At 35.4% G+C, this 27,022-nt stretch overlaps 2 protein-coding genes across 4 annotated transcripts in view; one reads left to right on the forward strand and one right to left on the reverse strand.

Moving 5' to 3' along the window:
• Positions 1 to 12,165, reverse strand: part of LOC121429485 (choline-phosphate cytidylyltransferase A-like) — a 42,065-nt gene extending 29,900 nt beyond the window's left edge. The window contains exon 1 of one of the 2 annotated variants that reach the window (XM_041626528.1): positions 12,109 to 12,165. The gene's annotated coding sequence lies outside the window, so the exon portion shown is untranslated. Of the gene's footprint in view, positions 1 to 548; positions 720 to 12,108 lie in introns of those variants that run through there. The other variant, XM_041626529.1, reaches the window with a different exon arrangement.
• Positions 12,166 to 12,609: 444 nt separating this feature from the next.
• LOC121429452 (DNA polymerase alpha catalytic subunit-like) overlaps positions 12,610 to 27,022 on the forward strand; it is a 69,248-nt gene continuing 54,835 nt past the window's right edge. For both annotated transcript variants that reach the window (XM_041626466.1, XM_041626467.1), the window contains exons 1-9: positions 12,610 to 12,903; positions 18,765 to 18,886; positions 20,939 to 21,035; positions 21,747 to 21,830; positions 22,634 to 22,674; positions 23,513 to 23,653; positions 24,883 to 24,938; positions 25,437 to 25,684; positions 26,788 to 26,929. In XM_041626466.1, coding sequence (XP_041482400.1) covers positions 12,873 to 12,903; positions 18,765 to 18,886; positions 20,939 to 21,035; positions 21,747 to 21,830; positions 22,634 to 22,674; positions 23,513 to 23,653; positions 24,883 to 24,938; positions 25,437 to 25,684; positions 26,788 to 26,929 — 962 coding nt within the window. In that variant the 5' untranslated portion in view covers positions 12,610 to 12,872. The remainder of the gene's footprint in view (positions 12,904 to 18,764; positions 18,887 to 20,938; positions 21,036 to 21,746; positions 21,831 to 22,633; positions 22,675 to 23,512; positions 23,654 to 24,882; positions 24,939 to 25,436; positions 25,685 to 26,787; positions 26,930 to 27,022) is intronic.

Consider the following 27,022-nt stretch of genomic DNA (forward strand, 5'->3'; position numbering starts at 1 on the left):
TATGAATGTCTAATCAATGTTGCAAACTCCCTCCCCCCTCAAAAAAAAACACACACAAACACACCCTCCCACATATCCATGGTTGTGCTTAACATAACTCACAGCAATGCAAACTGATTAGGGATTTTTTTAACAATCAATAGTCTGTAATATAATAAAAGAAAAATAAATGTGCATTCAATGTAAACTTTTTTAATCAGAACTGCACAAAAATCTAATCAACAACAACAACAAAACTTTTGTTTATATTCAGAATAAAAATACATTCAATGGAGGCATTGTGGTCTAGTTGTTACGAATCTCGTCTTTTAATGAGGGGCATGGATTCAAATCTCAGCCATGGCGTTTTCCTTCAGCAAGAAATTTGCACATTGCGCTGGTGAGGTGAATGGGTACCTGGCAGGATTAATTCCTTGAATGCACCAAGCGCCTTTAGCAGCTGGAGCTACAGCCGGGGTAATATATACATGTAGTGCCCCATTGAATAGGAAACTAGATAAATTGGCACCTCATAAATGTTATATATTATATTATTATGAAGTAATTACCTTGTACAAGCTTCACATATATCCTCTCATTAACATTACACCACAGTAGTCATAGATACAACAGTAATATTAATATTCCTATTGTACACACACATGTACACTCATGAAATCCCAATGAGAAACCTGCAAACACAAAGTTTATGAAATCTATTTCTCAGAAGCCCAGATAGAAAGACTGCTGGTCTTTTAATGTTTACAGCAAAGCTGGTGATGATGGTCTGACTGGATCCAAAGGTTAACATTAGTCTCAATTCAATTGTCTTCTAGCAAATCACCAAACCCAAGATTGATGTAGCAAGTCAGGATCAAGTACAGTAGACTCTACATAAGACGATCTTCCATGAAACTTGTCAAATAATCGCCCAAACTTGAGGCATTATTTAAGACCACAGTACGCAGAGCATATACCTAAAATGCTCCACACTAACTTTTTTCTTGCTGGCACAATTTCTGGTGAAATCTTGCCATATGGTTTTCATTTTTGAAGCACTACATGTTGCACTGTTCACTGCCTGCGCCTTTCTCTTCTCTCATTTTCTTCACCATACAGTCACAGGATTTTAAGCATAATAATTGACATGACTACCATACAAAGAATGTCTTTGAAATGATTTTTCAAAAATACAAGTGACTTGATCTAACTCTAACCAATAAACACAGGTACAGGTATGAAAGTCACCTTCACTATAAAGTGTTTAGATTGTAAACACAATATCAATGTTAATCAGACAATCCAATAGGATCACCCCATATTTGTTCAAAGACAAAATTAATCAAGACAAAGCCATGGGATCAAAGTCCAAGTACAGAACTTCAGTAGCAATAAGAAATGTGCAATTACTGTATATGCAGGGTTCACAGCTTTTCAAGAAAACAAAATCCCTTGATTTTTCCCTGATGAAATTAGAAAATTCCCGATGATTATTCAAACCCACTCCCAGTTTCGCATGATTTCTTAGTTGTTACAGTGAATTACACATATTTTCAGTATAAAACAATATTAATTACATAGGCATGTAATGGCCTCCCTTCTCCCCATAAAGCCATCCAGCATAACCAGTCATTCAATGGATGTTGTTTTGATATGCAACAAAATATTCAGAGTCTGACTGACTACCCTGCTTTCGACCTTTGGGTTGATAAAAATTCCCAGATTATTTCCCTCATTTGAGACATTTTCCCCTGATTTGAGGTATTTTAAAAATCAAATTCCTGATTTTTCCCTGACTAGAAAAAAGTAGAACAATTTTCCCTGATATCCCTGATGGGCTGGGAACCCTGAAATGTGACAGAGTCCGGGAGTAGGCCTACTGAGAACTATAAATACCCGCAAATATTGCAATAATAGCTTACATGTACGGTTGGGATTGGGAAAAAAAACTTACATGGGGGCTCGGGGCAAAATGCTAAAAAAGCCCTGGAAAATGGAAAAAGATCCTTGGAAAATCCCTATTCACTGCAGATGTATGTTCCTGATTTGTAAGTTTGTGAAAAGTAGCCCCCCCCAAAATTTTTTTTGAAAATTAAAGATAAATTCCAGTTTTAGATCTCAAAATGACTTTTTACAGAATCTAATATAATGACCATCCAAGTGTCTGTTTGTATGAATAAAAAATATGTGCCAAAGGATTCTGGAAGAAATTTTGTAATTGCTGAGAAATAAGCAAAATAAGCGCGTATTCGGTCACTTCCGTCGGGTCTTTATTCCAGCAATAAATAATACACTGTCCCATATGTGCCTATCTGTGTTGGTGATCTTCAGTGTGAACATTTTTCAGCATAGATTTCAAGATTTCACAAAGTTCAGTTTATGTAACTGTACCAGATCTAGATCCTCGATGATATACTGACAATTACGCCTGGTTTTACAGACTTTCTCATGAAATCAGTGTTTACTGCTACTACTGGCATTTCTCTTTAAAGTGGGACATTGAGAGGAATGTTTTTTTTTTAATTTCAATAGCATCAACTAAATTTATCCTAACATATGTGTACAACATACATATAGTCAGCAATTCCTGGAATATCATTTTGATCATGTACATTTCATTTGTACTTTAGAGCTTATATGAGACTTGGTTTTATGGTCAGAAATGTGAATTAGACATCACAAAATGACCTCAGTGCACCAGCGCATCCAACTCACTGTGGCTCGTCTTGTTTTCTCCTGTGTGCCTTGTTCTTCCTAGCTTCCTACATTACTCCTGTGCTTTGTAAATTTGTTTGTTTGCATTTATTTCTGCGTTCAAAAACACAATACAAAATTATTTATAATTACAAACATGACAAAATACAAAATAATTCATAATATAAACAATGTGGTCATATTACATAATAAATACAAATAAGGATGTGAGTATAAATTAATCTATTATAAAATGTAAACATAATAATGTAATAAATGAACGCAGGAGACCGCCATCGTGAGCGGTTAGGCTTGAATTGATGGCGGCCTCCATTCCATTGGCTTCTTATTACTACAGAGCTGCCAACCTGAATAAGAACATTTCAGTACTTTCAAGGCTGAAAATCAGTATTTTGGTGAGGAAATTAGTATTTTCACAGGAATACCATAGGACAACGCATAAACTGCAACTTTAGAAATCAGTCTTTTGCATGAAACCATCAGTATTCTTCTCTATTTTCAGTACTAAATATGGAAAATCAGTACTACTTGGCAGCTCTGTTACTTGTATCACCTACAAAATTCTTCTCCTTGCCCCTTTCCTTATTTGGCAGGGTTGCGTTGCGCGCAACTGCAATAGTACGCGTTATGACAGCGCGAAGACTTAATTGAATAGTTACTAGACTTTTGGTAATCTGAAAAATCTCATAGCACTCAATTAGCATACTTCCAAAGAGGAAATATAATGGTGACAAGAGGTCCATTAAGTCTCATCAAATCTTGATAATTGTGGCTTTCATTTCTAATAAATATCATCAAATGGGTTTACTACTGTAACCAAAAGTAGGAGGAAGAAAGAGAATTAAGGAGAGAAAGTAAAAAGAGAAGAGAACAAAGGGAAAGAATTTTATAGAAACAAGTATAACCCTAAAATAAGAAATAGGGAATTAATTTGGTAATAAAGAAATTTTAGAAAAGAGGGAAAAGGGAAACAGAACTTGTAAACATAGGGTAAATAGGACTTATTTTTTCTATATTTCATTTCATTATCAGCATCATACAGTTTTTTATTTTTTGCACATTATTTTGACAGTTTATTGAGATTGCCAAATCATGGTATACAGTAGGTGCAGCAATGTTCAGGGATGAATCAAGCTTTGTTTTCGACAATAAAAAATAAGAACTTCTAGTATAGGTTTTCCCGTCCAATTTCGTCAAAATTTCAACCGATTTAATGATGTAATAATTCAATTTGCAACTTATTTGAATGACCTATAAGATCAGCATTTAAATAGCCAAATACTTAATTTAATTTAATTCTACTGGCACGCGATTTCATAGTTATTTCATTTAAACATTTATAAAGAACGATCAAATTGAAATAGCTGAGTAGTGTTTTCAAATTCGCACCGGTACCTTCCTTGCGAACGTTTAGGAATTCAAAATCATTAATATGCAATCACTTACAAGATATGGACAGTGTTTTTCGTTGTTTTTTTATACTTCTTTTGAATAATTATGGAAATGGGTTTTACTCCTAAATTGGATGTTAAAAATTTTTGCTGAATTTTACATCTGACAGACCATCATCGGAACAACAACTCGTTTTTGTTCCACTTTCATAACTCGAGACTGTGGTCAATTCCATGATACCCATCCCTTCCCCAAAACGATTTAAATTATATACAATTATGTACAATACAAAAGAACAAGATGATGAAGAAAAAATACCTACCATTGGCATACTAGGTCATCGAACCACTCAATGGCGGATCCAGGGGGAGGGCACAGCCGACTCGTGCCCCCCCCCTTTAGAGGCACAATTTTTTTTTCATGGACGAAATACCCTTATTCTTTGGTTAACAACCTTCTTTTTTTTACTCGTCAAATTCCTCCGGAAAATGTGTCCCCTTTGGGGGAAATCCTGGATCCGCCCCTGCACCCACTCATCAATCACTAAAAGAATAAGCGTTTACAACCATATCCTGTAAGTGTTACATGAATTACCTCTTTATCAAACATAATGGAATAAAATGATTCTAACTGAAAAGATCCGCAAAAATAGAAATATAGGGTAAAGTTTGAAAAAAAATCGATACAGAAACTTTATCAGAATTTGGAAGTTTAAAGTGCAGATATGTGTGCCGATAAATGAAATTGAAAATGGTGTTTCAGGCAAAATTAAACGATCAGTTAGTCCTCGCAAAATTAAATGACACCTTAGGGCCATTAATTTGAACGAGCTTCTCTCTGAATTGAATTTCTACAAAATTCAAAGGAATGATATCGAGCGGAATTAAATGCTAAATGAATGAAAATGAACTACATGTATGTGTGCAGAGGGTGGACGAAATATTTCGAATTTGAATGTCCTTTCATTAATTTAATTGCAACTCTGATGAAATTGGACGGGAAAACCTATATTGAAATGAATAGTCATAATAAAAAAAAAAAAAACAAGTGGAAATGTGGAATGCTTCTGGCCGTCTCATCTGCACCACGCGATTCAACATACATGTAGCAGTGCTCAGTGCTGACTTTGAAAACTACTATAACTCGCACAAGATGTTCAGTGATACTTGGTTACTCTTATTTCCATGTTCTATGAACTAGACAAATACACTTTATAGAGATAGGATGGTAATTCAACAAATACCCCCAACGTGGCCAAAGTTCATTCACCTCACATGACCTTTGACCTTGATCATGTGACCTGAAACTTGCACAGCATATTCAGTGATACTTGATTTCTATTATGTCCAAGTTTCATGAATCAGATCCAAAAACTTTTAAAGTTTTGATTGTAATTAAACAGATACCCCCATTATTGCCAAAGTTCAACTCTCTGCATGCATGCACTCAAGAGTGTGTATTGAACACGCACAACCACGATCTAATGAATAATCATCAGCGAGAGTGACGTAATTTTACGAGTATCCTTTCAAACTTGGTTCTTAAGTGCCTACCGGCTTGTGAATAATATCGCGCGCCCTCTTTAGGCAAAAATTGATATCCACGCTTCGAAACCATGGGTGGGGTTGGCCGTGCGTGTGACTCTAAATCATGAGACACGTCCACCCATGGGTTCAAAGCATCTCGCGTGCGAAGGAATATCAGTCGTATGCATGCGACACACACGACACAGTTAAAGTTTGCTGGGCTTTTGCCCACATAAAATATGACTTAAAATTTTAGATATCACATTCTGCTATGCCTATGACACTTACCGAATCACTTAGATCCTTCCGTGACTTCTCCTTAAAGTTTCTTTTAAAAAACATGTATATTTTCTTGATCTTTAGTGAAGATTTTACGGAGATGAAATCTGCTCAGCGCGGATATCAATTTTCGCCAAAAGAGGGCGCGCGATTTATATTCATATCAAAGACACGACAAGGGAAAGACTAGGCACCTACACTACTTCTACACGCAAATCGACGCAAGGCATTACACGAAGTCCGTGAAGTGTCCAATCTTTTCATTGTAGACTTGGGATACCGTATACGTATTATTGACGTTCGTTAACTGCTGGTTTCTTTCCAGGCACGTATATTATTTTCATTTTTTTTTATTAGTCATTGTTTTAAATTCATTGCAAATAGTGTTATCATCACCAATAATAATCTTTAATTATGTTTTTGAAGGTATTTCATTCATTGATGCCCATAATTAGAAAATTAATTACCGTATTTTCCGGTGTATAAACCGCGCCTTTTTCCCCGCTTTATAATCTTGAAATACTGGGTGCAGTTTAAAGGTCGGTCCCAGACGTAAATAATCATATCTGATTGATACACGTCTGACAAAACTCAAATACACACACACACAGAAACAGCAAAATTTTGTGGATATTTGACTACGTTTTGTCGGTAGCATTACTTTCATGTGAACCAACAATAATATAGAATATTTAATGTATAATTATTTGTTGGTTACTAAAAATAGGGAGTATATTTTGCGAAGTTTTCTTCGAAAATCTTCTTTGTAAAGATTGGTTTATATTATTTATTTAACTACTATCAATTTAAAAATCTTTTCCAAAAAAACACCTGATTGTTTTGTGATGAAAACTTTTTTTTTTCAACTAAAATTGCATGGGAAATGCTCTTCAAAAGGCATGTAAGCTTAATCGATCGTAATCGGTTATTAAAAAGGCAATAAATAATGTCCTTTATTCTTTATTTCTCTAGTTTTTCTCTCAATATTAAAAAAAATTCCCTTTTTATACCATAATTTTGATATTAAAAAATGCCATTTTATGGTCACCTTTTCCTTAAAACCCCCCACCCCTATTTTTTGTAATGAAAACTTATTTTTTTACACCTAAAAAGTGCATTGAAAATGCTTTACAATAGGCATGTAATCGTAATCGGTTTGAAAATACGCAATAAAAAATGTCCTCTATTCTTCTTTTTTCTTCCCTCACTTTATCTCAACAGTTTTGTTTTCTTTTTCCATTTTGTGACTATAAGTTTGATATACAATACTGCCATTTCATGGTCTTTTTTTTCTTTATTCTACAAAGAAATAATTCCTATTCTTTGAAAAATAAAGTTAAAGAATGTAGTAACCATTTTTTAAAATACAAAAATTAGTAATATATCTTTTGGTCTGTCAAGGAAGTATAAGATTAATTTGCTCATCCAAATAATACCAAACTTGGTTTGCCAATTTTTTTTTTTTTTTAGAGCCTCCCGATTTTGGGGGTGCGGTTAATACACGGCCACGGTTTATATTCCGAAAAATACGGTATAAGGATTACGCATTCAAAGAATTTAGATACAGTTATAAAATTACAGAGTCCTGAGATAAATCAAGGTTGTGAAATTATTAGCGCCACCAACGGGCTTCCTTGTATTTCCGTGGAAGAGACAAGCGAAGTCACTTTTGAGGCCGAGGTAAGCGAAATTTGCTTTTTTTTAATGATTATGATTTTAAAATAATTTCCTCTTTGTTGCCCCCACTGCTACTTACCGGCAGCTTGCTTACCGGCTAGACCAAAAGCTTCAGTCTCTGTATTTTGGTTGTTCCGCTGAACTACGCTGGCTCCACTCACCATACATAGACTGAAGAGGTTGGGGGTCCGTGGCTACGGACAACGTATAGTGAACTAGCGTTTTATAGATTGCGATTTAAAAACTGTTTTTTGAGCGAAATTTACAGTTTAATTATCAGGGAAATATAAATAACTTAAGTAATTGCATACCTTGGGCCGGAGTTATTAAAAAAAATCCACTGGATGATTGAGAAATCTGTCATCTAAGACATTTTCTCCCCACCTTAACGGTTTTTCCTGCAAGTTGCCATCTTGAATGACGTCATTATCGTTAATGTCTCGATATATCGCGATTATAACTATTATCGTTTGTCTTCGTGAGTGTATTGTAGAGCATGATCGGTTAAGGGTTCGCATCGAGGTGAAAATTTTTTTTTTAGGTACTTCTATCAAATTTGCTTTTAAAATAATCTTTGATATCTCAGGTTTCAAAAAACTTAGTTTCATGAAGATTGATGATTCCGAAAGTACTGGAATAGTCCATTTTATTCATGGGGGTGCTGCTACCTCTCATCACGGACGGACATTTCTACTCAAATTAAATTCACTCTAGTTTTATTGTTTTTAAAGTTACTCTAATTTGGTTTTGATGTTCTTGCACTCTGAACATTACTCTATTATCAGACATAATATAGTAGAAAAAAAATATTGGGAAGTAATTTTTTTTGGTAGGTGTTAACATTTCCATTTTGAAATTTCCGTCCGTGATGGAAAAAAAGATGAAAAGTTTTTTTATTCTTTATCAGAATAGAAATAAAAAATAAAAAGTTGTAGAGGTATCTCTCTAAACACTGTACATCATTTTATTTGAACATAGCTGAAATCCATACATTTTATCAATATCAGACTCAATCGAAAGTGATCACGGACGGACATTAATTTCATCACGGACGGACAAAGTTAATTCACTCGAATTCAATTCACTCTAGTTTTATTGTTTTCAAAGTTACTCCAATTTTTTTTAATGGTCTTGCACTCTGAACATTAATCTATCATCAAACATCAATTAGTAGGAAAAAAATATGGGAAGTAAACTTTCCTTGTAGATGTTAACATTTCTGTCCGTCTGTGATGAAATTAATGTCCGTCCGTGATCATTTTTATTAGGATAATGTCTATGGATTCAGCTTTTTATTCTTTATCAGAATAGAAACAGAAATAAAAGTGTGTAGAAGTATTTCACTGGAAACTGTACATCATTTTATTTGAACATAGCTAAAATCCATACATTTTATGCATATAATAAATCAATCAAAAATGATCACGGACGGACATAAATTTCATCATGGAGGGACAAGTGAAATACTGTAGAAAGATTCATATATGCAAATGAGAAACTGCTGAGCAGATTATGAATTTAATTTTAGCTTCTAATTGCAGTGAAAAATGGTTCTGAGAATTATTCAGAAATCAAATGGAATAAACCTACAACTATTCACAATTTTTTGTGATATCATTGTTTGGCCGTTATTGCTTGGGGCTATATTATTTTCAGGAAACATTATTGTTGCAACAGAAAAGTTGAAAAGCTACATGTACATGTATATACCAAAAAAGCAAGAAACGAAATATGCCAAGAACAAGTCCAAAGCTGTAGATTTCATCAATTCAAGCTTGCAGAAATTGATGGAGAAGAAGAAAGTAGAATGCAATGCAAAATCTGATAAGCAGAAAAATAATTTTTTCCATGTACAAACCTATGGATTCACAATGCTTCTAACAGAACATGACGTGCAGTCTTGAGGCTGGTGAAAATTACATGAATACCCTTTTTCGAAGTCCATTTTGGAGCTAATATTAAGCAAATCGCTTTTCTGGTCAACTCTGAAAATGCATAAAGCTTGCACTGTAGTGCTTAGAAGTTTTGATTTAATTGGATTGGTATATCAATTTCAAATTTGGATTCAGTCAGGGCCTAAATACATGAGGGCTGTTGATGTTATGGGGTATCTTCACTTTGATATGTGCAAAAGATGGATTTAAAGAGAGCCCCTGACCCGGGGGGGGGGGGGGGGCACTCGACCAAAAAAGTGGTGGGGGTGTGCCGCAGGCGAGACAAAAAACGGGGGCCTTGGAGCGGGTTTATTGTAAGAAGGAGGGTCCTTGGAACGGGCTTCGGGACGACAAAAGTTTGTGAAAACGGGGGTACTTGGAACGGTCATGCGCCGGGGGAGCTCTGCGGCCGCTTTTCACCAAAATTGCAGCTCATTCAATGCGATCGGAGCGGCGTAACAAAAAATATGCGAAGCTTTGGAGCGGATTTCTCTCTTCTTTTTTCTCGATAAGAAGAAAATGCTATGCCTTGGAGCGGCTTTCTTTGTTCTTTTTCTGAACAAGGCAAAAATGCTCTGCCTTGGAACGGAAATTTGAGTATGAAAATGGGGGTCCCCTCTGTGGCACATACCCACTATGCATTACATGTATATACTGAGTGCCCCCCCCCCCCCGGGCCCCTGACAAGTGTTGATCCAACAAACAAGCATAAGGATCAGCGACCTGTTGATCTCTTCGATTTAGTTTTTGGACCTTAAAAAAAACATCTTTGCATTTGGAAAATTAATGCCTAAAAATCATCATGATCACACAAATACTTGTATCAACATGATCAATGATCAACTAGCTGTTGATTTGGAACCTACTAGTATTCTACAATTTAAAAAGACAATATTCTTTCCATTCGATTTTGACAAGAACTGTGTTTAGAGCAATCATATGTCTAGATTATACTGTGCGTCTAGCATAGAAATCAAGTTGCTACATCTTAAATCAAGTTGCAGCAACTTGATTGAAGTTGTAGCAACTTGATTGTGCAACTAATACTGTTTAATAATATCAAAATATGTACAAATCATCAATACAATAGCATTTGTTCCCCAAAAAAAGTGTTAAGAACTTCTTACAGGGTACTTCCATTGTATTTTGATTGTGTCCGTCTGTGATGTCCGTCCGTGATGGAAAATATTTGCAATTCTCTCAGAAATTTGATATTGGTTAAGAATTCAATATGCTGAACATAGAAGCTAACATACCCGAGTGTTATTTGCATTAACAATTATTGGTCCATGTAAAGCTGTTTAGATAGAAACAATAAAAATGTACAAAAATTCTAAAAACCACATTTCTATCATGTCCGTCCGTGATATGGCACATTTAGTGGATACCTATGTTTGTAGGTAACCATGACAACAAACTTTTTTCATCATTCAGCATACTTTGTCCTACCCTTCACTATAAAACACAAAGGAACCTTGTTCATCTTATTCCTAATTTGTTACAAGCCTTCAAAACTTTCAAAATCTATCAAATGTCCGTCCGTGATGAACCGATCACGCTCTGTATCGTATTATAGGTGTGCTGGTGGAATGCAATATCAATATCACATTCATATATTGTTGACGCCCTCCCTGTTCGTTTGTAAATATTTCATAGTTTGGCTGCCTTAATTTGGATCGATGAGCTGTGTTTTTCCCAACTAAACATCGGTAAAGTATAATTTTCATGCATTTTCATCTATATCGTTTAAAGTATTTTGAAATTGAATAATTAGATATTTTTAATTTGTAGTTTACATATCCTTAGATTGTATTTGTAACCTCGATGTGTTATATAACCCCAAACTTTGGACTCTGGTCGGACAAAAGTGCTGGTGTTATAACAAATGGGAGCCCACACGGACACTTTACCGTCGGTGAATGGGGATTACAGTAAAATGTCAGAAATTGTTGAATAAATCCCTAGAAACGACGGTTATTCCTGTCTACTTACCGGCAAGAGCCCCGATGCCTAGCGAGGAGTTTCGTCAAATATTAGTATTACTTCAGCAAGGAAGCGATGTTTGCCGACTACTTCGAAATCCAGGGTCAAACACGGTCTATTGTACGAGGTTAGTACATACTAACCTCGTACAATGTGTGAGTGGAGACATGTCATGAGTTGGTTGATTGAAGCTCACCTGTTTCAACATTATTTTTCTTATTTCACAACGTCAACGACACAAGCTTTCCAATGCCAATGCAATGGTCATTCCTTCAAAATTTCAAAACAGTAACCGAACTCCCTATTAAACGTTAGATCTAGTTCACTCATACGTATTGCGAGGTTTCTAGTAATAGTAATATACCAATCTAGTCCAACTCAGCAGTCAGCTTCACACTCACTGCCCCTCTGGCTCTGCCGGCTGCCTCGGCTCTCCTCTGCCTCGAGTCGGAGTCTGGCAGGATTTCCGGCGATGAAAAGCGTTAGTAATTCCATGAATAATTGTGAATGATTTTTCTTGAATCAGCTCTAGGAAAGAGTTCGGGACATAAACCCCCGGAATATAAATGAATTAACCTAAAAAGAAAGCAAAACAGATTTTATCAACTTTTAACAATATTTACCCTGGCCTAGTCCTCCTGATCCGAGCTAAGTACGGGTACCGGGTACGTGGATTAAGTTGAGGCCAATTTTAATTGTTTTAAGTCATTTAAAACTTTTTATACCATGCATATAAAATCATCTCATAAAAGGTAAAAATAAATAATGTGATATGGTTGTTTTAATTTATTTACACTTAGGAATCAAAACAAAATAATAACTAAAAAATTTTAAAATATATTAATTAGGGGCCTATAAATTTTAGAGAGATTTTTGTGGCCGAGTCCACTTATTATGAATGGAAAGCTGATAAAAAAAATACTTCTATTCAAATCCAAATTCCCATTTTTTTTTACATAAGCGTATAATATAACCTTAGAATAATAATAAATATGTATTTTTAATCTTCCTATTATATTTAAACCATTTTTAAGTATTTCTTATAAATTAATTTTAGATTTGCAATATGATATTTACCCATTTAAAAAATGGGCCAGTCTAAATCAAATTTCGCGCGGAGTTTGTTTTCTGGCGCGCCATTGTTCATGTCGATCCCAAAATACGGGGACGGAAGCGCCGGTACAGTGAGCGAAGTGGCACTATTTCATCACGGGAGTCCGTCCGCCTGATCTTTCGACGGTGCCCGGTCCGGTCTGCAGTCTTGTGTTTCCTCGGCTTCATGATTCGATGCTTCACGACTGACATAATTTTCCCTCACGCTCCCCTTACCCGGCTGCTGATTTAGATCTACTTCTTTTTTAAGGACGGCGAGGACGAGATCCAGAGGATGGCACCAGTGATGGATGACAGAGAAAATGGTAAAAAAAAGTTAGGATGAGGGTAGGGTGTCCGGACACAAAAATTTTGAAGTCTCTTTTTTGGTCATTGACGGTCCCCGTTCTCATGGTTCTCACCGATAACGTTACCGTCCTAAGAAAAACTAGGCCTAGATCTAGTTTACTGGAAACTAGTTTAACTTGTATTGTACATCATGTTGTACAGTCAGTAGAGGCGCACGGCCAATATGGGAGACTCTCTATCCATATAGTAGGTATGTGACAAAAAAAATGAAAATCCTCAAATCTCAATGAATTTGGTATCATTTGAAAGCCCTTAAAAAGACCTTTCAAATGATACCAAGAACTCAAATTTTCATCAAGAAATTATAAAGTTATTCCAGTTTAAGTCGCGCATATTTATCCAAATTTGTGGTCACTGTCTTAATGTAAAGTCAATGGAGTGCATAACCGATTTTTGTGACCATTTTGTGACCATTTTGAACCCAAGTCTTCAACGGGCTCTAACTTCTTTGTTTTTGAGCCCTTTGAAGTAATTTAGGTATCAATGGAAAGGTGAAAGAAAACTCAATTGATGTGTAATCATTTCACTTGGTAATTTTTCTTATGTGTAAAATAATTTCTTTTAATTAATTCTAATTAATTATGCAAATTACAATTACTCGCCTCTTTTTTTTGCCAAATGAAAGTGATAATGAGAGATAATTTGTATATAATTTAGTTGGCATCAAAACAGCATCATGTAGATAATTTCCTAAATGAATTTGTTTAAAGTATTGTTTTTGTAATTTCTAATGTATTTCTTTGTTTTTCTGATATAAATTACAATTAGCTCTTTTTCAACTTTAGTATTGTGTACATGTATGTATGGGGTCTTTTTTTTACAAATGAAAAATATAATTCCTTTTGTACATGTACTTTGTATGGTATAAAAATACAAGTGTGCTTTTCTGATGTATTTGATTGTTTCACCAATTCTTTATGTATTTTATTGTTTCAACAATTTGTTTATAGATGGATAATGTACCTTTCATTTTGGAGACCGTGGGCATTCGATTACAATTTTTTTTAGGAAGGATGAGCAGCAGAGTCTGAGGGTGTAAAGATGTAGCATTGCATGTAATTCAAGTATCAAGAAGGAAACATAAAAATTAAGCTTTAATATATGCATTTCTTGGATATGTATGATTACAACAAAGGCCATGTTCGAGCACTCCTTTTTTAATGAAAAATAAGTTCATATTCTAGCGTGAAATCACTGAACATAAATAAAGCTCTGAACAGCAACAAAAACAGGCATCAAAGCTCCAACACTCAAAACAAGAGAACAAAAGTGACACAAAAACTTATACAAATCCCATCCCCATTTCAACTTATGAACACAACCCTCCCCCCCCCTGCACCCTTCTTGAAAAAAAAATAATAATAAAATAGAAAAAAAATGAATAACATAAAAAAAAATAGACAATAGAGCCATGTGGAAGTGAAATATTTCCTCTGAGAGTGAAAAATTAAACAACAAATTTTTTGCATTTTAATCATGGGCGGAAATTGGCCCCAAAGGTAGGGGGACGCTGGCATCGGCGGCGAAAGCCAACAGTTTTAGGGGGACCACCAAATTATTTTGATAATCAAAAAAATACACCAAAGGTTATCAACCAAAAATTATAGGGGGACGCAGAAAACTAAATTTGACAAGCAAAAAAAAAAGAAAAGAAAAAAAAAAGGTTATCCAAAAAAAAAAAAAAATTGAGGTGGGGGGATCGTCCCCCACCTCAAATTAAGGGCGGGGGGTACACTTTCCCCAGCTTTCGCCGCCTATGGATGCTGGCAACTCTGACAAGTTAAAAAAAAAAAGTTTATCCCCAAACTGTTGTAAGGTCATTTTCACCCCAAAAAGTTTGACCAAAAAAGAAAAAAAAAAGAAAAAAATGTATTATTGTTACATGTCCCCCTATTATTTTGGGTAGGGGGACATGTCCCCCTGGGATTTCCACCCATGAATTTAATTTTAGAAAAGTCAACATTGATATTCCACTGTCTGTCAAAAGCAAATCCAGTTTCCAAATGAAACGATAATCAACCACCTAGATTCTTGAGTCACATAACCTTGGGATGATAAAATCTTTCTGTGACAAATGAATGTATTAAAATCAATATCAGAATAATTATCTACGGTATAATGACAGAGATTTCCCAAAAAAGGCACAACATAATCATCAAGTAAGCAATTTACGATCTAGTTCAATCCAGCATGAACGACTCACTATCGACCGCTCCCATCACCCTGCCAACCGCAGGCGCATCGGGCAGCTCGACTGCCGAGAGACCGGCTGTGACAAGGGTAGCATCGCCCTGCCAACGGCAGGCGCATCGGGCAGCTCGACTGCCGAGAGACCGGCTGTGACAGGGGTAGCTGGCATCTCTTATATCTGGACTGCGCAACGTCAGAATCGCGTAAGTTTGGATTTTTTGATAATTCAAATATATTTCCAGTCAAATTGTATACCTAATCGGATTCTTGTTTTACTTACCATTAAAAAATTTCGAACATTTACGCGTCCAAAAATTTGATGAACTTTCAAGCTCCGATTTCCACACTTTACAGGCGAGTATCCACATTGAAACTTATATGTACAGAAAGAGCACATCTTCAGCTGTCTGTTAAAAGGCACGAGATTGCACCTACTATGTGCGCATGCGCATTAAACCCCATTTTCAATGAGCCGCCCAGACAGAGGCGATGCCACTCGCAGCAAAACCCGCGCGAAAACCGTGCCACCAAAACCAGCGCTCGCGATGCCCCGTATTCGCACATAGCTATATATAGGGGAGACAATCTCCCACATTGGAGACTTGCTTTGCAAAAGGACAAAAAAACAACACTAACAAAAGCACAATTTTTTCCACCCAAAAGTTTGTCTCACTGAGGTCAGAAGCCCATTTGTTTTGTGTGTGGATGACAACAAAAATCCTTATCAAAACAAAAGTAGACGGTGAATTTTTATTAAGTAGACGGTGAAAAGGTGTAAATTTTCATGAGGAATCTGCTTATCACATTTTTATTTGCCGCCAAGTTAATCCTTTTGCCGCAAATGTATACAAAGGAAAGTAGTCTCCAAATCTGGAGACTATCTCTGAAATTGGATTCCCAAATTCTTTATAAAAGTCTCTGATATTGGAGATAATCTCCCACATTGGAGACAGTCTCCAATATTGGCCGTGCGCCTCTACTGTTGTATAAGAATTACTGGCCAAATCGTGGTTTTGGGAACCACTCGTAGATTTGTGTACGCGCACTTGTGTACAAAGTGAATGGAGGTGGAAATAGGGAACCGTGCGTGTGACTGAATAAAGCGCTGCAGCTGTATAAAGTGAACGGTGGTTCCCAATATCACGATAATGCCGAATAACTTAATAAGAATGGTCAAAGCGGTCTTTCATTCAATAATCAAAACCACTTCACGTCTTTGTTTACGTATATGAAAATTGAAATGTAGGCCCTAAGCTAAGTCAGTAAGTGGTTTTGAAAACCAATTTCGGGTGATCAGTAATGTGATTTCTCGAAACTAGACACAAGTCGCGTGTCGAGAAGTTGAGATAAATAAATGGCAAAGTACAAAAAAAGTACTTGAACATTTTGAAAATTGTAAATTTATTCATATTTTGGATCTTGACCCTCTCAGTACCATACCATGTTTCAATGGTCTGTAACTAAAAAAAACATCTAGCAAATTAGCAAAAGGGATAGGGGCCTAGATCTACATGTAGTCAAAGCCAAATGAAAATTGCAGAAAAACAGATTTTCTGCAAGTAGATCTTAATCAATTTTTTTTGGTTAATTCCCAAAACGAGCGAGGTCTGGGATAGCTTAATTAATTGAGACGTCAATTTTCCCTCCGCATAGCGACATATGCATTCACAAATTGGTCATTCATCACATGATTTTGGCAACAAAATTATGCTATTCATAACGTGTGCTTCAATTCATGATCACTGCACTGTTCGGACAGTTCAAACCAAAAAATTGAATAAAGTAATTGAGCGAGAAATCCATGATCAAGGGTGGTACTTTAGTGCATGCTACCTCGAGCGAAGTTCTTGCAGGCTCCACTTCACTACCGCTACACTACGCTCCACCTACCCGAACCATGAACTCGATCTGATATTCCGAGTGACAAAGGTGGGAATAAAAAGTTATTTATTGTAAAAATTAAAGAATGAAAATATAACAAGAAAGAAAAATAGCTTATTTTCTTATCTACAACATTATTTCAGTCCGTGTCCATCCTCTGGTTATCCTCAAAATTTGTGAATTAGGGCCAGTATCTAATTCCTCACATGTATTATTATTTGTTTGGCGTCACCTGTGCCTGGGAGGCGAAAAGCGAACTGAATCACTATGACCCGCAGGTCTCTCCTCCCGATATAACCGATTGGGGGGAATGCAGGTGGACCATTACACCGGAGTTTCCCCCTACTCTTATACGAATAGTGCAGTGGGTTCTTAACGTGCAAAGGTGGTGACTCTCCTCTACACGGGGCCTCCATTTAACGTCCTATCCGAAGGACAAATTGTTTTCCATTGTAACATAGCCTGCATCTATGAAACATGGGAGAGACGTTTACACACAATGCACTGGCTTCAGTCATCCGCCCGGGGTGGACTCGAACCCACGATCTTTGGTTCGACGGGCAGATGCGTTACCGACTGAGCCAACACCGCTCTCTAAATTTATTTATGGCCGATTTCAAAACATTGCATGCAATCGTCTCGGGCCAAGCAGCATAAATATTTAAATTATATTGGATGGCTCAGAAAATACCAGAAATATTCTAAGAGTTTGGGAAAATATTCCACTGATTCTTGGAATATTGACCTGTGAGACAAAGTGATATTCCTCCCTGAACATGTGGTATTACCATTGTTATAACATCTTAAGGTTCAGTCAAGTTGGTCCTTCATGTCAAATTGGTAAAAATTAAAATATTTTATAATTCAAACAATAAAAACAAAAATAGTGAGTGACGGACATCATCGACTGACTCATTTGCATGTCACAGAGTTGTGCATATAACTGTTTTGTGAAAAATAAGTGAAACTTTAAAATGTCATAACTTTCTTATTTTACATCTGATTTCAATGAAATTTTCAGCATTATGCTTGTTAGATTTTTCTCTTCTGATTCAAATCAACATTTTTCTGGGGTGGACTTGAGTCACTTGACCTTTAAAAAAAACACCACCACCAAGAAGGCAGTTATTCCATACCAAAATTTTGTCTCGCTGCTTTCTTAAACCAATTTGTTTTGTGTGTGGATGATATCAAGATAATAACAAAAAATGTTAACATGTTATAAAACAAAAGTAGAAAGTAAATTTTTGAAGTAGATATAATGTAAGTCAGTTGTTTGGCTATTAGAAGAATTATTTTTTCATAAAAAATACATTTTTCGTTTGCCTGAGGAGTAGACTCTATATGTTAAACAGTCATTATTTTTCTTCACTTTTTGTTTTGGTATTAAGTACATGTAAATTTCAAGAATGTTCCAGAAGATTACAAAGGTATGCAGTACAGTGTGAATTTGATTGTTTATACATAATGTCCAGTTAATTGAGCAGTCAAGGGGGAGGGTTGCAATAAAGGTCATTTGGTAATTATAATATGGGTTGATGTTACATACAGAATTTATAAGTAAGTAAGGACCATGGACGTTTGAGTAGAGGTTTATTTTTTTATAATTGGGTCAGGGGGAAGCAACAATAGCTCCCCCATGAACAAAGGATAATTATCTATGTCGATGCCCATTAACAGGACCTAGTCATTTTACTTTGAAAAATCTGCATTAATTTCTGAATATTCTGCATGTTATCCCTTACAGATCAAGATGCTGGTTTATCAAGACGTTCCAGACGTGAGGTCGGCAAAAAGAAGGCAGGGCGCATGTCTGCTCTGGAAAAACTTAAAAATGCCAAGAAAAGTGGGAAAAGATTTTATGAAGAGGTAAACAAAAAATTTGCAAAAATTCTTAGTGTTATCTTATTGTATAATTTCTTTATTCAGCTTTGGATTGTTTGCTATTTTTTTTTTTTGGGGGGGGTTGTTTTTTATGTGAAAGGGGAAGTTCACCCTGACATAAAGTTTGTTGTGAAATAGAACAAATGATAACAATATATGGGTGAAGGTTTGAGGGAAATCTATCCAAAATTTTAAGTTATTAGAATTCTAAGTTTTTAGTTTGTGACGTCATATCCAAGCTGCTTCCTATGTATCGTGATTAAAAAAAAATCAATGATATGTCATTTTCTCAAAAATTGTAAATGGTTTTTCTTGTACCTTCAGTATATCAACAGACAAATTATTTCACACTAGTTCCTGAAAGATCATCGTGCACCATAAAATGTATTTTTCCATTTTATATTGCTTCCCACATGGGGCATTATATGGTGCTTGTATACGACAAATGAAAAAACTTAAGATTTTAATTAATCTCTGATGGATTTTCCTCAAACCTAAACCAATACTTGAAAAATATTTTTTCTGCTATTTTGACAACATAATCAGGGTGAACTTCACCTTTAAAGAATGAAAGTATTCCGATTATGGTTGTACAATTTTTTTTGTTTTATTTGGGTACCAGAATTTGATTATCAGTCGTAATGTAAATTTTAATGTAAATCCCTCATATAGTATTCACATTCTCCCCAAAATTGTATCACACTGTCGCATTGCTGAAAAGAGAGGTTGCCGTTTTGATGTCCCTGGGCCTTGGCAGGATGATGATTGGTAAGGGGGAAAATTGCTTATTTGAGGGATTCATGGCATTGAAAGCAGATGTCAAAACATAACCAAATTTTGTTTTACATTATGAATATGGTACTGTATGAGTTATATCCTTAATACTTTACCGTCTTTTTCATTAAAAATTTCATTGGTACAACTTACAAACAGTATCATATTGTACGGTCCTAATTATGATAGGAGTATTATAATAATAATAATAACGGCATATTTACCCAGGGTAGCCACTTCAGTTCAAAAAAACGTTCTCCCAGTGGGCTCTGCTATTATTACCTGGCTATAAAGCTAGGCTACTAATTCAGGTGCACACAGCTTTTTGAGGAATTATTTCACACCGGTACCCATTTTCCTCACCTGGGTTGAGTGCAGCAGTGTCAACAAATTTCTTGCTGAAGGAAAACATGCCACGAGTAGGATTGGAACCCACGACCCTGTTTGAAAGGCGAGAGTCAGAACCATTAGACCATGATGCACCCACGGTATTGATTGTTGGTATTGATGGTAGTATAGTTATCAAAGTGTAGGGCAGGATCAATGAAACCAAAGCATCTCAGTGTGACCTTTGACCCTTGATATACATAAGGCAGGTATCAGAAAACATGAATATCGTGCCGCATCAGCAACTTTGCCATCAGGGCCCTGGGAACGATTTTTTTAAGTGGGGGTGGGCTGCTGATGCAAATATGAAAAGAAAAAAAAGGTTTTCACTACAAAATGGAAGTCAAATTGGTCTTGAGAAATATGAAAAGCCAACAAAAATGGTTTCACTACAAAATGGAGGTCAAATTGGTTCTGACAAATCTGGAAAGCAAAAAAAAAAGGTTCAATACCGTTTTTGCTTTATTTTTCCATTTTCACACATCTTCCACAATACCTGGGGGTGCTGCCTATGGAGAGTAATACATGAAGCACCCCCAAGGAAATTTAGGGAGCGCCCCCAGCATCCCCACTTCCCAGAGCCAGGTTTATACGACACTATTCTGATGTAGCTTGCAGCATTGCAAGTTAGATCAGGGGCCCGTTGGAGAAAGAGTTGCAATCAATCGCAACTCTGAAAATCATGCGCAACTTGATTTTCAACCAATCAACAGCGCGCATTTGGGACTTGCGATTGATATTTTGACTTGTGTTTAAACGCAACTCTTTCTGCAACGGGCCCCTGACCCATAAAGGTCAAACTTCCCGATGGTAAAAAAGAAGAAGACAGCCTCCCTTCATAGTCATGTACGTTTTTCATATTATTTATCAATGTAGGAAGAAGATATGAGCAATATTTACGATGTCGTTGATGAAGACGAATACTCCAAGATTGTTCGAGATAGGCAAGATGACGATTGGATCGTGGATGATGGTAGGATATGCTGATCTCAATTTCTAATAACAATAAATAGTAAAATTAACTTAAAGCCAAATGATAGTATTTGCAGTAAAACACAAATTTCGTGAGAAAGTCTGTAAAACCAAGGTTAAGTATGACTATATCATCGTGGATGTAGATATGGTACAGTTACATAAACTGAACTTTGTGAAATCATAAAATAAAGCTGAAATACGATCACACTGAAGATCGCCAACACAGATAGGCACACGTGGGACAGTGTATTATTATTCCTGGAATAAAGACCCGACGGAAGTGACCGAATTCGCGCTTATTTTGCTTATTTCTCAGCAATTACACAATTTCTTCCAGAATCCTTTGGCACATATTTTTTATTCATACAAACAGACACTTGGGAGGTCATTATATTAGATTCTGTAAAAAGTCATTTTGAGATCGTTACCAAAACTGGAATTTATCTTTAATCAGAATAGAGTTGAGTTTTGCTGTTCATACTTGAGGTTATTATTAGCAGGCAATGCTCCCACGGTAAAAAGGAGTATATCAGTTTTATATTTACAACACAAAGGCTGAAAACAATTACAAAATAAAAAAAGACATCAAGATGAGTTCCTAAATGTAGTTTGAAATGAACCCGAATAGGAAAATGTCTTATTTATTTGATTTTTAAATTCTTGACCAATGATGATTTCTAATCTTTTTTGGTTGTTTTTTTTTCCCCAGATGGAGGAGGATATGTAGAAGATGGGAGAGAAATATTTGATGAAGATCTTCGTGGTGATCCTGAGATGGAGGGAGATGGTTCAGGTATTGTTTAGCCTTTATATACTGTATGGTCTTGGAATGACTGTTGAAGGTGTTCCATGACAGCTCAAGTGACAATTGCTCCGCTATGAATTACACACACGAATAAAATGATCAACTTCAAACGTGGATTTAACACTACCCTAAAGTGTTGTTATTGATAACCTCTTTATCACTAGTCTTGTCGATAGTCGCTTTTCCAGATAATTATTTTTTGTTTCAATATGCAGAGGAAAATCACACTGACAATTATTTAGTGCTCAAATGGATGGAAATCTACAACCCTTCTCTAGGTTTTTTTTTTTAATTTCTTTGTTTGACTTTCATTGGGCCTTGATTGCTATGTCAGGAAAAGTTACATAATCTAAATTATGGGCTTTTACACCTTGAAGTTGTGATATTGCCATTATTGAAACTGAAAAGCTTCCTCATTATCAAACCGCAACTTTTTTTAATTGATTTCCTGTTTGGTAGATTTAGCCTTTTTCTCTAAGTTTTAACATATAAACATGCAGCTGCATGCCTTTCTGTACTTACCATTAGAAACCAGAGGATCTATGGCAATATGTCCTTTCAGAGGAACACTCAATTCGTTGTTGTGATTTCGTTCCTTACTACAGAACATTAGTTCATCGCGTTTAAACCAATATTACTTTTAAAAAACATGGCACACAAAATATGTTTGTTTTTTTTTCAATTAAAAAAAATGCAAATTCCAGGTTATTCTCTTTTCACGTTCTTTATGGTTTATTAATGTAAAGTGTACTAATATAGTTCATGATGCTTTTCCCCTTTTATATGTACAGGTAAAAAGAATAGTAGATCTGGTCCAAAAAAGGATAAAGAGGTATATAAATTTGACATTGTTTTATTTCATCTATAAATGTTCATTTTGTTACTTGGTGCATTTTCAGACGTAAATATCCAAGTTCAAGTTGGACTCTGCATCCATGTTTAGCTCAACTTCATAAAAAATTAGTCTAAATAACACAAAGTTGCCAGTAAAATATTTGGTCTTAATACATGGGTAAAGCCTACAAACAAATGTATAGTGTAATTATTGTTGAGTTTTGCTGAAATGTCACAATTTGTGCCCCAACTTCATTGAAAGACTGCACACACTGTACAGTACATAATGTTCAAAAGTATTTAGACTATCCAAATGTAGTTTACACTTAATTATGGACAGTGTATTATAAATTGTAATCAAGGAAATATATATTTGTTAGTTTTATCAATTGTATTATTCACATGCATTTCAGTTTTGTTAACTGCAAAATGTGGAGAATTCTAATAAACTCATTCTGAAAGGAAATTTCATGAGGATTCCAAAAATGTCATTATAAATGAGGTAGGGTAAACTGCTGATAGTTGTATGAGTAAAAATGTTGGACTTTTCAGGACCCTCAATACAGCTTTTTCAGACCTCCAAATTTTTTTTTCTCTTTGCTCATAAAATTATTTACTTACCAAAATTGTATTAGAGAGTCAAAAGGGGCCTAAGCTTTCGATCCTAGCAGAATCTTCGTTGGAGGCAAAATGACCAAAATTGTATTACTCATGAAATTTCCTTTCAAATGTTAAGGGGGATTTGGTATTCATCAAGTTAATTTTGATATATATGCAAATTTATTTTGACTTCAAATTTGATGTCGGTTGAAATTGTTTTTCATTTCTTGTATTAGTCCAAGAAGCCGAGCAAGCCGAAAGGTGACATTAGAAGTCTCTTCTTGAACGCGGCCAAGCAGAAGAAGAAATCTGAGAAGGATGCTAGCGTTGCTGGAGATGAACTCTTAGGTGACATCCTGAATGAGATGCACAGTGAGGTAAACGACCTTTGACCTTTTTTTGTTCTTAACATCAATTTCAGTTTGTCATGAGAATTGGCTTGTCTTTGGAAAAGTTGAGTACAATTTCTATGCCCTTGTCAAGGGAGTAGTGGTGTACTTCAGAATTGCTTGAGTAATCCAACAAATACATCATATAGTTTCTTTTAGATTTTAGAAATGGATATTCAACTATTTTTTTTTCAATTACGTGTTTTATTCGCATATAGTTTCTACTGAATTTTAATTGATTTTGAAATATTTTTTGAAATATATATGATCAAGAACTAAATGACTTTCTATTGATCAGATATCTTGTATGTTTTTCACCTTTTGTTATATTTACATTATAAATGGAAAAGAAAATATCTTGAGAATATATCTTAACAAATTCTTGTAAAATTATTTAACTTAGATTTTGAACTCTTTGTTCCAGGGTCTTAAATATTTTTTTCCACATTTGGGCGATTGCATAATTTAGGGGCTATTTATTTCATATTATAAGGGATAACAAGCACTTATGCAGTAAAAACAAATGTCATTATTCTTCCATAGTTAGAATAATTATTTTCTAAATAACCTTTAATATTGTTTGTGACTGATCTTGGGGCAACGCTAGAAGGAATGTTTGCCCCAAAGCATGCATTTTATTGGAATATTAGGGGCGATTTGGACTCTCACAAGTACAAAATCGCCCGTCGCCCTCATGTATTACCTACACTGCTTTGTTCATTTTTCTCATCTTGTGTGATATGTTATTAACAAAGAGGTTTTTCACATATGCCTATAGTAGGTGCTTTCTATAAAAATTTTATTTTTTTATTGGTCTTTGTAAGTTGTATGCCTCTGCACAATTTGCGAATATGTATTTTTTTTTAAATCATGTGTTTTATTGGTTTTGCAATCACAAATATAATCACAATATTTACATATTGGTAGAATTAATGGAAAAAAGGTAATAACATCAGTGGTAATAATGAGCATTAAAAAATGGGTACTGATTGCAGGTCAGTACTGAGTCTTTTATTCAAGTGAAAGTCAGTGTTGGGTCTTAACGTCTTCAGTATAGTTTTGTTTCTCTGCTAGATAATCTGTGGCGGCTGGCTAATCTTTTTTCTTTCTTTTCTTTGAAATGTTTGTTCTTCCTGTCACCTTTTTTTAATGATTGCTATTATCACTGCAAATATGTATTTCTATTACATGTATCCTTTCTTGGTATTTTTTTTCAGTCCTCAGCTCCCATTCTAAAACCACTTGCTATCAAGAAAAAGATCAAGGTTCCAGGGTAAGTTATATTACACATTTCCAAAGAATCTGTCCAGCATTTGACAATTTAACCCAATAGTCCCAGGGGGGGGGGTCAGAATTGAAGGGATCTTAAATAGATGGCAGAATGTAAATGCCTTTTGCTTTTATCACATTTTGAATCCTGACCACAACTGGCATTTCTCTTTAATACAATGCAATAAAGTGTTTTAGAGAGAAGAAGTGTATTTATTTTCAATTCAATTCAGGTTTATTGCAAAAAAAAAACATGATTGGCAGTCACAGACTGAATTCTACATGTTTCCTCAATGCCAATATATAACAATAATCAAAATTACTAAGATTAACAATGAATATACAAATTGAAATTACATATATGCAGTTAAAAATTGAGTTAAAATGCATGAAAATAAAGTAATAGATGATAAAATATTGCACATTCATTACACAAATTGCAAACTTCTTTATCATGGTACTTATTTATTAATCATGCATTGTTATGGTTATGTTTTTTTAGATCTTCTCCAGCCAATAGGAATCCCTTCAGCAGCAAGACCCCCACCCGTCCAGGTCCAAAGTCCATGACCCCTCGTACCATCACATCCGAGAGGTCGGCACCCATCATGGCCCCGAGGCAACGCGTCACAACCTCCAAACAAGTGAAGAGAGAAGCAGTAAACGAAGGGGGCGATTCGCAGCTTAGCAAGAGGGCGAGGGGCGTGGTCATAAAAACAGAGCCGGTAGAGGAGTTTGATGATCTTGACGGTAAGAAGTTGAACAGACTTTAAAAATGTAGCTTTCTTTTGTATGTTCCTGTCTGAAAGGGCTACTCCAAAGGATAAACTTCTTCCGAAAATACCTTATACCAAAACAAAGGCAACTCTTAATATATATTTTTAATATATTAGGTAAACTTTATTTCCAAATCAATTCAGAGTAATTGATAAAAACATGTAATCACAAACCAATAGAAATGTACAATAATAGGTTAAAAAAAGACAGCAGAGAACATAACAAACGTACAATTTAACACAAAAAAAGGCGGCGTATTTGATTGTTTGGAAAATGGTCTATATGAGAAATGCCAAGGTATGGCTTGTATAAAATACACCAAAAGAAATGAATAACCAAAAAATTGAAAACAATTAGTAATAACATTGAATGACAAGAACACGTTGGAGGTTGAATGAGGTTAAGTCTAAAGAATTCCATAAAAAAAGACACAAATAAACACGTTGGAGGTCGAATGAGGTTAATCTAAAGAATTCCATAAAAAGAGTGCCAATTCTTGGAGATAATTTTTTATCATTTTCCGATTTCCTTGCCTGTATTTTTATATTCACATTGTTTCATTTCCTGATTTGTATGCTTTTTATATGCATCATGTTGTCATGTAATCAATAGAAATGTATTTCCTTTAAAGGACTTACAAACCAGCAGCCTAAATAGCCCCATCTCAAGTCCTCATCTGCTCATATCAGGCCAGGGTCATTACCCATGATGCAACATTCTCAGAAGTGTAGTCACATATGCCAACTTGAATGATATCACGAAAATTCTCTGCTCACTACAGTACATACATATCACAATAATTATGTTTCCAAGTACCAAAACGGGTACCTCTCCAGTTAAAAACGTGAACATTCGTATATACAAATAAACTTAGCAGTTTATTTATCCTGATAGTTATTCAAAAAGGTATATTTCAAAACTAGCCATTTATAAAACATGGTTAATCGGAGGGAAATGTACAGTGTTAACCTGTTGCCCCCCCCCTCCCTCTATCCTTTGATCTTAATGAGGGAAAACAGATGCTTATACTTATTGGTGGACATTGTCTTTCCTAACTTTTCATCCTATTATAATAGGTATGGTTGATGTGGATGATACAGACTTTGATGTCGATGATGACATGAACGTGAAGAAGGAGAATATCAAGGTGGAGGAAGTGAAAGAAGAGGAGATGGAGGAGGAGGAAGAGGAAGAAGAGAAACCTCAAATCAAGACAGAGTATGTAGTTGAAAAATGGGTATCATGCATAAGTAATTATTGTACAAAGCCTACTTGGCTTGTTGTACGCGAGCAAATGGGAGGCTGAATGTC

The sequence above is a fragment of the Lytechinus variegatus genome, chromosome 16, assembly GCF_018143015.1.
Source record: "Lytechinus variegatus isolate NC3 chromosome 16, Lvar_3.0, whole genome shotgun sequence".
NCBI classification, from domain to species: domain Eukaryota; kingdom Metazoa; phylum Echinodermata; class Echinoidea; order Temnopleuroida; family Toxopneustidae; genus Lytechinus; species Lytechinus variegatus.